We start from the raw sequence: 12211 nt of genomic DNA, 5'->3' as shown, positions 1-12211 counted from the left end.
CATGATGGATAAAATACCTGCTATTCATAGTCTCATTCTGTCAGTAATTTATAAATAATACCAGGAGATGTCATCACATCACAGCGTTCCAAAAACCCTCACAGATGATCCTTTGGGGGTGATGGTGCTCCTTCATCAAGCATGGAGGTCTGAGCTCAACCATAATGTATGTGTGTGTTTTACTATACTTGTGAGTACCAGAAGTCCATTTTCAGTCCTAACTTGCAAAATGGCTATTTTAATTTTAAAGGTTAGGTTTAGGGTTAAGGGAAAATAGGATTTTAAAGGGGAATCAATTGTTGCTCCCCAAAAAGTCCTATATTTAGTATAGTGTGTGTGTGTGTGTGTGTGAGAGATTACCGGTATTCTCTATATAGGGGTTGTGTTCATAAATCACTTATTTGTTTCCCCTCTTCTTTATTTGTGCAGACATTCTTGGTACTATGTACTTTATGTTAACAACAACTGCTTCATAGATTCCTTTTTACACTCATGACTTGGCAAATGTCACAATAATGCAGACACTAGTCGCTCCTAAACTGAAACCAACCCCACAGCCACAATAATCATTATGAATAGGCCTATAATTTGCCTCCTGGCAGACTGCTGTCCTGTAAAACGTTTTTTTTTTTTTTTTTTTTTAACCTTTATTTAACTAGGCAAGTCAGTTAAGAACAACTTCTTATTTTCAATGACGGCCTAGGAACAGTGGGTTAACTGCCTGTTCAGGGGCAGATTTGTACCTTGTCAGCTCGGGGATTTGAACTTGCAACCTTTCGGTTACTAGTCCAACTCTCTAACCACTAGGCTACCCTGCCGCCCGGCCCCGGAGGCAGGGTGGGGGGACTAAATACTGCTTAAAGGTGTCCTGTTCATTTGCTCTACCACATACGGTTTAAGTGTGATTTGTGCAACATAATATGGCTAGCTACTTCATGATGATTTGGCAGTTTCAGTTTGACAATTACAATCAATCAACAGTTGGATGTTGTGATTGCTATATCATAAACAAAGCCAAGGGGTAACCAAACTCTTTCTTCGCATGTGAGATATGACCCATTTTCTACTCGATTGTTTTACATCCAGCTTTAATTCCACTGGCATGCACTGCAAGCAACGGAAATTGACACAAAGCCCTTTGTTCGTATTAGATCTGAATGCATACATTTAACTGGGGCAGATAGGTTTGATCATGTCGGGCTTTTACAGGTAAACTAGTTAACATTCTCCATGACGATTTTAGCTACTGTATTGTTTGCTACGGTGTCAATGAAGTCTCGTCGATGTGTCAGTGGCAACCACCCAGCCGTAGCCACCAAAGTAGCTCAGCTGTCTAACGTTACTACGGATTTTCTAGTAGTCTACACGCAGTCCAATGAATACTTAGCTAAATCCTTGTAAATAAAGATCATGGTTGTAATTGATAGTACGATAGATGTCAAAGGTACATTTCAAACCCGTATGTATGTAACCGCACGAGACAAAAATAACATTGCGAAAAACTGTTCTCTATGGGCGGGTCACTGGGGCATCTTTGATATGGCTAACGACAGCTAACATGGATGGATGCTAGCTGGCTGGGCCTTAATTGCGAATGGCTTTGCTTTGAAATGGAGCTCAGAGGACGATAGGTTTTTAAAGATTGAAAACGGCATAGCTTGAACGGGGGACTCTGTCAATGCAATCACTGTAAAAGTTAGAAGTAACTCCCTTACCTGCTGATTTTTTGGGCGAATGCGCGGCGCTCAGCCATAGCTGTAGCCGCAGATGTGCTTGGATTCACAGGCTTTCCACTACTCTCAGCTGCTGGGAAAAAAGAGACTGGGAATAGCTACCGTAAACCTCATAAATCAGGCGCACACGAACACACCCTGCCAGAGGTTAGACAGACTGTAGTTGTATGACACCAAAAACGGAATTAATACAAGTTTCATAATGCCATTTGGCACATATTTACTGTTGAATAAATGTTCATTTTCAAATAGTTTATCACAACCTCACTGGATTCTTGAATTTCATGCAAGTCCCAATACATTGTCTGACTATAAATCATTTATGGGAATGGAATGTTTTGGCACCCTAAAAGCGAATTGTAAGTAATGGATCAATTTAAAATTAGGTCAGCACCAACAATTTAACTGAATGAATGTGACTGTAAAAGAGATGATGTGCTTGTAGTAGCCGCGCAGCAACATTTACGTTGCAGAATGACGCAAACACCGCGAGAGTCGCGTGCTTGGCTTGTGGTTTTGCTTCCTCAAAATGTAAACACTGGGAGCTGGTGAGATAGCCAGATACACAGTAAGTATCAAACTGCAATGCGAACTTTTATGTTAAATTATTTGACATGTATAAATGTATTCGAACGAGTCTCGGATGTGTGTTGTTCTACCGGAGACTGGACGCAAAGTTAAATTATTCGCGTGACTGCTAACTAGCTGAACAATGTGTAAATTAGCTCGCTAACGTTAGCTAGCTAACTGTTTGCGCTCTGGCCAACTCCATTGCTTTCATTGTCAATCCAAACATGTTTGCCATGACACTTCCATAAGGAGTTGGCTGGGGTAGAGATTAGGTAGCTAGCTGGGGGTTTAATGTTGTTAAACTGCTAGTCGGCAACACTGTAACGTTACCGTTTCAATTCAAACCCTTTGTCTTTAACTAAAACGACAACATAAATGAATGTCTTGTCCTTTCAAATGAAGCATTTCAGGAAGACAGTGCGGTTGTTAACGACGCTGGGATGAGTTCAATTTCCCGGTGGTCAAAATGGAGAATAAAGGGACTGATGAGGTGGAGAAATTGAAGACAAAGTTCTTGTCAGCATGGCACAATGTGAAGTACAGTAAGTGCATCGTAATGGTTATTCCAGACCCCCATTTAGGCTCCTGTTATCCTCTACACGTTGCTGTCTCAATCCTTCTAATTTAAGTTAATTGACCACTTCAATTTAAAACAGGCTTTGTAAGATTTAACAGCTGTCAGCTGAGTTGTCATTCGCTTCAGCACATGACAGATGTGATAATTACCAGAGCATGTGTGATTATTCTGATAAGATAATAATCAATTGTGGCTGACTCTGCAGCTTCTCAAGCATGTGCTTATACTCCATATAATTTCTATACGGATCCTGTCTGACCCTAGCAATACTATCTGTGCTTCAGATAGATGATCATAACACAGGTACACCTTGTACTGTGGAAAATAAAAGGCCACTCTAAAATGTGCAGTTTTGTCACACAATACCACATATTTCTCATGTTTTGAAGGAGTGTGCATTTGGCATGCTGACCCCAGGAATGTCTACCATAGCTCCACCATAGCTGTTGCCAGAGCATAAAGAGAAATTCTCAATACGTCCTACTGGCCTCACAAACGCAGGCCACGTGTATGGCATCATGTGGGCGAGCTGATGTCAATGTTGTGAACAGGGTGCCCCATGGTGGAGGTGGGGTTATGGTATGGGCAGGCATATGCTACAGATAACGAACACAATTGCATTTTATCGGTGGCAATTTGAATTCAGAGATACCTTGACGAGATCCTGAGGCCCACAATCAACAGCCTGATCAACTCTATGCGAAGGAAATGTATTGTACTGCATGAGGCGAATGGTGGTTAAATCAGATACTGACAGGTTTTCTGATCCACGCCCCTACCTTTTTGAAGGGGTCTTTGACCAACCGATGTGTATCTGTATTCTCAGTCATGTGAAATCTATAGATTGGAGCCTAATGAATTTATTTCAATTGACTGATTTCTGTATACAAACTGTAACTCAGTAAAATCTTTTGAAATTGTTCCATGTTGAGTTTTATATTTTTGTTCAGTATAATAATATATGCCATTTAGCATTTGCTTTTATCCATGATCTACCAACTAAGCTACTGAGTTCATTCACAACTACCTACCCTATGGCTAATTAACTATTTCATTCTGATCTTTAGGTTGGGCTTTGAAGTCAAAAACCTACTTTAGCAGAAATTCCCCAGTGTTCCTCCTGGGGAAATGCTACCATTTTAAGGCTGACGGTAAGGTAACGCACACGTACTGATTTTCGGTCCGCATTGCTGTGTTCCCTTTCCGAATAGACTCTTACTCACTGGCTCCTTTTCAATATGTGATTGATCTGATTGAATATGATTTCTTTGATCAGATGAGGATAGCCCAACAGAGAGCTGCAGCACTGAGGTCTATGATGCACCCCCCGCCACAGGGGGTGACGACGTGGAGGCCTTCCGGAGGGACTTTGCGTCCCGTGTGTGGTTGACCTACAGAGAGGAGTTCCCTGCCCTGCCAGGCTCCTCCCTAACCTCTGACTGTGGCTGGGGCTGTATGCTGAGGGCGGGACAAATGATGCTGGCTCAGGCCCTCATACTACACTTCCTGGGCAGAGGTCAGTGGGATGGCAGTGGGCCAGGGTTGTGTTCATTAGGCACTAAATGGAAGAAAACCTTTTGAAATGGGGACTACCAGAGGTGTATTCAAATGGAAGGAAATGGGTTGAAACAGTGAGGGGTATCCTGAAAAAATCATTTATATTGCTACAGTTTCTATAGTTGCTTTCTTGCAATGGTTTGCTATGTTGTGCACTGATGAGTACACCCCTGGTCCAGTAAGAAATACTTATTTTAGTTTTCCATTGCAAAAAAATAAAATACATTTTCTGTTGCGTGCCCTAATGAATGCAATCCAAGTTTATAGTATGACCCTTATAACTCTTACTAAAAAAAGGAAAGTCCTTGGTTCCTCATTCCTTTGTCAAACATTGTCAAACAATATCTGAGAATTTCGTAATTTAATGAGTTTTGTCATTGAAGTGCTTTATCTGTTCTTCACAGTAGGATCTCTTGAGATTCACACTAGTGAATATGAAACTAATTTACTACCATTTTAATGCAACCATTTAGAAAACAATATTTAAGCCTTAACTTGTTCTACCACTGAATGTGAAATACAGTATGTCATTAAATAAATCTTTTAAGCTATAAAATGACTAATGGCCACTTAAAAAACTGAAATTGATCAATAAATATCTTTCATTCACTCTGCAAGGTCATTATGTTACTGCCTCGTGCCCAAGTCCGTCTCCTTTATGGCATTGGCCACTCACACCCTCACCACCCCAGGTGCCCACCCTGTTTGTAGGGCTAAAACACTGTAAAAGTGAAATACTGGACATACTGAGAGGCCTATAATTGGACTATTATACAATAGGGTTTTCTCATTCTCTTATTTAAAGTCAAACTCGACTATCTGTTATAGCAGAAGATTTAAGCCCAAACTTTATTTCCCTGAGTTCTGAAACTATATTCTAAGAGTCTTTGGTCTGGAGAGTGTGGTTCGATGTGATGTCTGAGGCGTTGTCATAGACAACGGGGCAAATACTTTTGTATATATTTTCAGTTTGATCATTTCCACATAAGTGCCTCATACAAATGTTTTAATATTAAAATGATTTCCTTCGCTAGCAGAGTGTTCGACTAACAAAATGGAAAAGATATACCAGATGTTAAAAACTCCCTTTGACCCTCCTCTGTCTGTGTGCCTCAGACTGGACGTGGTCGGAGGCGTTGGCCCTCCAGCCTCTGGACACAGAGACCTGGACCACCAGTGCAGCCAAGCGTCTGGTGGCCAGCCTGGAGGCCTCACTGCAGGGAGAGAGGCCCTCGTACCCAGGACCAATGCTTCATGCTCCAGGGGCCCCTGGAAGAGTGGAGGAGGCTGACATCCACCAGAGGGAGGTCTACCACCGCACCCTGGTGTCCTGGCTTGGGGACAGCCCTCAGGCACAGCTGGGTGTCCACAGACTGGTGGAGTTAGGCCTGGTGTCTGGGAAACGGGCAGGGGACTGGTATGGCCCCGCCGTGGTGGCACACATCCTGAGGTGGGTCTGATTCTAGGGTTACATTAATGCTGTTTCACACATCCTGAGGTGGGTCTGGTTCTAGGGTTACATTAATGCTGTTTCACACATCCTGAGGTGGGTCTGGTTCTAGGGTTACATTAATGCTGTTTCACACATCCTGAGGTGGGTCTGGTTCTAGGGTTACATTAATGCTGTTTCACACATTCTGAGGTGTGTCTGGTTCTAGGGTTACATTAATGCTGTTTCACACATCCTGAGGTGGGTCTGGTTCTAGGGTTACATTAATGGCTGTTTCACACATTCTTGGTGGCCACAAAATAACTATCTTTCCCTCTCTTTCACTCTTAGAAAAGCTGTAGAGGAGGCAACAGACCCTGGGCTGTCGGGCATAACTGCTTATGTCTCCCAGGACTGTACAGGTATGACAGATGAACCTCCTCGGGGCCCAAGGTCTGGGCATCTCATCAGGAGAAACACAGTGTAGGAGGACAATGTATATAGAGCTGGAATGGAGAGCGAGAGCCAGGGAGGAGAGAGCGAGACTATAGATGGACAGAGAGGATCGAGGGAGGATGGGTAGAGAGAGAGCTGGCCAGGAGAGTGCTACAGAGGTGACAGGAGGCTAACCACCACCTCTAACCCCCCCTGTCCTAAATCGTCCTCCCTCCAATAACCTGGATTTTGAATGAAGTCATTTTTCTCAACAGCGAGTGATTGGGACTGGTTGTGTGACAGAGAGAGGAGAATGTTAAGATGAGAGCTGCAGGATCTAGACTCTGCCCCCTGTGTGAGGGGATCAGTGTGGGGTCAGTAGTAGGGCACTATAAGAATGAGAGATGTGGACAGCAGCAGTGGATTACACTCTCACTACTATACAGAATACAGACACACTTATGATTGGAGACCTGGGTGAGAGAGTTGAGTACAGAAGTTGCTCTATAGCTTACCTATGTAATAACACCTGACTGCATTTTCACTTTATAGTAAGAACATTCATGATCATTGCAAATGTCCTTCAGTGTGTGATAGCAGGGTTTAGAGGCAGGCAGATGACCAGGCAGGCGTTTGACCCCCGTCTGACCTCTGGTATTGATCCCTTTATAGTTTACAGTGCTGATGTCATCGATAGCCACCAGTCGTGTGTGGCTGGGGGAGCAGATGCCCTGCCCCTTACTGACAGCCGGGCGGTCATCATCTTCATCCCAGTCCGACTGGGGGGAGAGAAGACCAACCCAGAGTACTTCAGCTTTGTCAAGGTGGGAAAAACAATAGCCCTAACCCTTGTAGGATGATCCAGTCTAGAATGTAGGTTTAAGTGAGTTGTGGTTTTAAAATCACTAATTCTGAATGTCCAGAAAACACGTAAACTTACTACCACTATGTTATATCAAACAAAGGGATCTCTAACCTAATCAGAGAGCCTGTGTATTAGCAAAAATACCTACGCAGTACTATATTTGAATTCCAGATTCAGGTTAAAGGTCGTGTCTGCAGGGAAGTGACCTAATAAAAAGCATGAGCAGACACACACCCAGAAATGTTTGAAGAGTAGTCCCACACACACTATACTTAATGTCCTCCCAACAATTGAATGGGTGAACTTCATCAAGGCTTCCACCACGCCTTTTTTTCACTTCTTTGCTGTTACGTTGCTGATGAAGTTTACCCATTCAATTGTTGGAAGCGCATATAGTGTGCAAATTTCTTAATTTATTTTGTCTTAAAGGCCCAGTTCAGTCAAAAACCTGATTTGTCTTGTGTTTTATATATTTTTCCACAATGAGGTTGGAATAATATTGTGAAATTGTGAAAATGATGATAATGCCCTTTTAGTATAAGAGCTGTTTGAAAAGACCGCCTGATATTTCAGCCTGTTTTGGTGGGATGGAGTTTTGGCCTGCCCGGTGACATCACCAGGTGGTAAATTAGTTAGACCAATAAGAATGAGTTCCAAACCTTTCTGCCAATAACAGCTAGTTTTCAGTTTTCCCAGACAGTCTTATCAAAATGATTGGATGAGAAATTGCTCTTTGCTACGAAGCTATTTTTGTTACTTTTTTACCATTTTAATTTAAAATAATTACAGGAAGGTACTTAATTGTTACACAGACATTATTTGCTATTAAGAAAAAAAGGCTTTACCAGCACAGCTACTCATGAGTAGTAGTTCCCCTTCTCAGCTAATTTAGACATGATAGCAGGAAGACAGTAGACAGCATTACCTACAGCAGTACATAAACCTGTTATAATGCATATGGCTGAGTATAAACCTGGACACAGTATTAGCTACAGCAGTACATAAACCTGTTTATAATGCATATGGCTGAGTATAAACCTGGAGACAGTATTAGCTCCAGCAGTACATAAACCTGTTTATAATGCATATGGCTGAGTATAAACCTGGAGACAGTATTAGCTCCAGCAGTACATAAACCTGTTATAATGCATATGGCTGAGTATAAACCTGGAGACAGTATTAGCTCCAGCAGTACATAAACCTGTTTATAATGCATATGGCTGAGTATAAACCTGGAGACAGTATTAGCTCCAGCAGTACATAAACCTGTTCTATATGGCTGAGTATAAACTTGGAGACAGTATTAGCTCCAGCAGTACATAAACCTGTTCTATATGGCTGAGTATTTGACCATGTGTCCCCTGGTCTCCATCCTCCTCAGAGCATATTGAGTCTGGAGTACTGTATTGGTATCATCGGGGGCAAGCCCAAACAGGCCTGCTACTTCGTGGGCTTTCAAGGTTAGTGTTTCACCCAGAAACCAACCTGAGGACAAAAGACTAGAGGACAGTGGAGATAATTTGCCGTACTGTCTCCCTCCTCTCTTCTCTCTGTATAAAGAGATAAAGTAAGTTAATGCATTCGTGTTTGAGAGGAGTGTGTGTGAAACAGCTCTTATTTTATTTTCTCTGACCCATCAAAGCCCTACTCATTTATCACAAGGGGTAAACATCTGAAGTTGTGTCCATAATTGATTTCCATAGGAGACATTATGCATATAATTTCATTCTCATCCATCCAGCGGGGCCCCAAAGTGAGCCACTCTCCATCACATTCAGTGGACGGGAGGAACCTTCAGTTGTACATCTTGGCAGTCAATATTTACATTTTACCAATTTGAAATGAAGTGTCGGATGATGTCTAAATGACAAGCAATACATTCTCCCTGCCAAGCTACGACTCCGGCCCGCATACATCATATGCAAATGGTCGAATATAATTGCGTGTTTGTAAAAGTAATTTCCCCACACAAAAATTTAATGACAGCCCCCTTTCTGTGGCCGGGAGGAAAAAATGTGCTTGTACAACAGCATTTGATTATACAGAGTTGAATCCGCACTGGTCGATTATTAAAAAACAGGAGGCGTATTTGACTGGAAGAATGCTAACAGTAGCCTAGCGAAATGACTTTTCTGCATAGAAATTGGAGGGAAGGAGAATGTCGTCGCTCGTCGGCGTGGTAGCGTTTGTAATAATCAGATGTTTTTGAATAACTTGTCTTTTGTTTTGTCCTTGCAGATGACAGCTTGATTTACATGGACCCTCATTACTGTCAGTCTTTTGTGGATGTCAGCACTAACCATTTCCCTCTTCAGGTAATGGGAAATTACACTGAGCTGACTGGGGCTCAGTAATGTGAATTTAATAGTTTCTGTTAGTACTTAAGGGTATGAATCCTAAAGCAGCCTCCGTTCAATTACTGAGTCCCTGGCTGCTGATTTATTTGCTACTCAGATATGTGAGGCTGCTGTGGAGGAGAAATATGGAGAATATAGAGAGGCTCAGATACTATGATCCTGAATATTTCAGCAGTAGAACACATAAAAACCTGCATTTATCATTGACTACTGCATTGAAACTTCTCCTGATGCTTGTCTGTAGAGCCAGCACACAGTGGGACACGAGACCAGAAACAGAGCCTGATTTGTTTTTTTTCACCAGTCTGAGTGTGTGACAACAGATGAATTTGAATTTCATTGCATTCATAAAACATAACATTTTATTATCATAAACTTTCCTACCTATTTCATACTTTACTGCATTATCACGATCAATTAAACAATATTTTTTTAAATAACCAGTGATAATAATCGTTGTCAATTTGACACAGCGAACATTTTGTATTTTTAGTCGTATCATTGCCCGTCGCCAAAGAAGATGCCTTTCAGTAAGATGGACCCCAGTTGTACCATAGGCTTTTACTCTAGAAGTGTCCAGGACTACCAGACAATCAGCCACGAACTGTCCAAGGTGGGTGAACTAAAGGCTTTACTATTTAGTCCAAATCATCTTCGTTTATTTCTTAATCATTGTCATCAGATAAATTAATACCCAATATGAAAGCATAGAACGTGAGTGAGAGGAAAGCATATATGTGTTAACTGTGGATAAGTGTCTGCTATAATGACCATATTATACAATACTCTGAATGTAGAAGAGAAGTTAAATCAACTGGCCATCTGGTGGCACTATTTAGCTGTTAATCTGAGGCAGTTTCCCTCTCCCTGCTCCCATCCCTGCCCTACAACTGTGTCTGTTGCTTTCATGCAGGATGCTCGCGTCTTAACTCAATTAAACTTTTTAGGCTTTTATATAACATTCTTTGTGTCTGTCTTTGTGTCTGTGTTTGTGTATCAGGTGTTGCTGCCGTCAGCGAATGAGAAATACCCAGCATTCACTTTCATGCAAGGTCACGGAAGAGATTACAACCTTTCGGCGGAGTTGACCCCGGAGAAGAGGGAATGGCCGTTTATCCGTGACCCACAGAGAGCAGCCGCTACCGCTGGAGACTTCGTGCTGCTCTGAAGGTCAACGCTGCGGTCAAAGGTCATGGTCAGAGACTTTTAAAATGACCAGCGAAGTGACTTTACCAGACAGACTGAAACCTGCTTATCCAAGGCCAGGACTCTATTCCACAATTATGAAAATACATAGCCAATATAAAAATGTTCTCACACCAGCATTCATGACTTAATACACGAAACCTAAACATATTAAAATTGTTATCTTATACTGTAGATAGTTGCTGTTAGTTTTGATTGTTCTGTGGAAATCGGTAACATAGGGCAAAGGATCAAACAAACATACCATGGGTCTGTAAGCGCTATGAGGTTGTACTGAGGGTTATGCGATGCACTGTATCTTGTACACTGTGCATTATTGATACAGATGGAGAATTGGGTGCCTTGGCTTATTGGAAGACAAGCTCTCAACCAAATATAAAAGACATTTGCCTTGTAAGGAAATTAGTTCTGCACTTTAGGAGGCGGTAGTCATCAGAGGTTATGTGTGAGGATATCACTGTGGTTCTATAGCTGGGCCTTACAACACAGTGAAGTGCTATAGGAGAGTGTCATTCAGACTATTTTTTTAGAAGTGTGTAGAAATACTTTGATAGTCCTGAAGGTTTTAATGGTCAAATATGTTCTAGGGTTACACTCTTATGATTTCAAGACCACATTTACATTAGGAGGAAAAGTTTTAGATTGCCAAATCATTTCAAGACGTCTTTGAATTTTCAAACAGCCATTTGAGAATTTCTGACCTTGAAAGGATACAGTACTTTTGTTCATGCATTTTTTTAATTTCCCAAAGCAAATTAATTGTCTAAATGGAAAGTTTTTCCAATGTCACAGTCAAACCCATCTATAGAGGTGACCGGTACAATGCCTTGCTTCTCTTTGTACTTTCACAATAATTACGAACTTTAAATATACGTTACCCACATACTAAGTTAATTGAGTAATCTCATTTAAATGGTGATATTTGTAGAAGCCACAATTTCTTATGTGGGTTGAATGTAATTGAAATGTTCAACTGTAAATGCATAAAGACAGCTACATTCTACCCGTGTTGCAAAATGTTCCCAGAATTCATCTCTTTATCACAGTATTGATTCTCACACTGCTGTGCAGCAAAGTAGAATAAAGTCATAAAACCTTTTGGATTTTCTGATCTGTGCACCTCTTTACAAGCATTAAAGAGAGAGAGATATCTCTTGGAAAAACATATTTGTTTTGTCTCATCTTGCCGTGCATAATACAACACTTGTTGTGTTGAAATCCTGTTTATTACCCAGTCAAATGTACTAGATTAAAACTAATCGTATGTGCTAACCATCTCTACAGCCCATTAACCAGCCGGCGGGAAAAATGTGACCCTCTGACACAGGCTGGGATTGTGTCCTCCCGTGGAGGAAAAGAAAATATCCTCGTGCAACGACGCACTGTTGCCATGGGTAATATTTCTTGTGCCCCCATCGTTTGAGCTATGCGGTACATGTTTTCACGTACAATACCAATGATTGTATTGTGAGGAGCTTGGCC

General features: G+C 41.6%; 2 protein-coding genes across 44 annotated transcripts in view; one reads left to right on the top strand and one right to left on the bottom strand.

Annotated features, from left to right (window-relative positions):
* Positions 1 to 1841, bottom strand: part of dock7 (dedicator of cytokinesis 7) — a 93931-nt gene extending 92090 nt beyond the window's left edge. For all 42 annotated transcript variants that reach the window (XM_036978637.2, XM_036978634.2, XM_090236217.1 and 39 more), the window contains exon 1: positions 1716 to 1841. In XM_036978637.2, the coding sequence (XP_036834532.1) occupies positions 1716 to 1753 (38 nt within the window). In that variant the 5' untranslated portion in view covers positions 1754 to 1841. The remainder of the gene's footprint in view (positions 1 to 1715) is intronic.
* Positions 1842 to 2183: 342 nt separating this feature from the next.
* Positions 2184 to 11894, top strand: atg4c (autophagy related 4C, cysteine peptidase). 2 transcript variants are annotated; one of them, XM_021604628.3, is made up of 11 exons: positions 2184 to 2301; positions 2706 to 2845; positions 3948 to 4031; positions 4157 to 4396; positions 5554 to 5887; positions 6218 to 6288; positions 6974 to 7125; positions 8548 to 8626; positions 9405 to 9481; positions 10017 to 10136; positions 10524 to 11894. In XM_021604628.3, the coding sequence occupies exons 2-11, from the start codon at positions 2770 to 2772 to the stop codon at positions 10689 to 10691; spliced, it is 1401 nt and encodes a 466-aa protein (XP_021460303.3). In that variant the 5' UTR covers positions 2184 to 2301; positions 2706 to 2769; the 3' UTR covers positions 10692 to 11894. The 2 variants fall into 2 exon arrangements, with proteins under 2 accessions (XP_021460303.3, XP_090092341.1); XM_090236215.1 differs by lacking the exon at positions 2706 to 2845 and having other exon boundaries at positions 2205 to 2301.
* The last annotated feature ends 317 nt before the right edge of the window (positions 11895 to 12211 follow it).

The sequence above is a fragment of the Oncorhynchus mykiss genome, chromosome 5 (assembly GCF_057628025.1).
Source record: "Oncorhynchus mykiss isolate SJ-2025 chromosome 5, ASM5762802v1, whole genome shotgun sequence".
Lineage (NCBI taxonomy): Eukaryota > Metazoa > Chordata > Actinopteri > Salmoniformes > Salmonidae > Oncorhynchus > Oncorhynchus mykiss.
The sequence above is the reverse complement of the archived record's forward strand: the minus strand, read 5'-3'. Positions and strand labels throughout refer to the sequence as shown.

Coding starts and splice junctions, on each gene's coding strand:
- atg4c (XM_021604628.3), top strand. CDS start 2,770: ATGGAGAATAAAGGGACTGATGAGGTGGAGAAATTGAAGACAAAGTTC. Junction 2,846..3,947: donor ATGGCACAATGTGAAGTACA/GTAAGTGCATCG, acceptor TCTGATCTTTAG/GTTGGGCTTTGAAGTCAAAA. Junction 4,032..4,156: donor CTACCATTTTAAGGCTGACG/GTAAGGTAACGC, acceptor TTCTTTGATCAG/ATGAGGATAGCCCAACAGAG.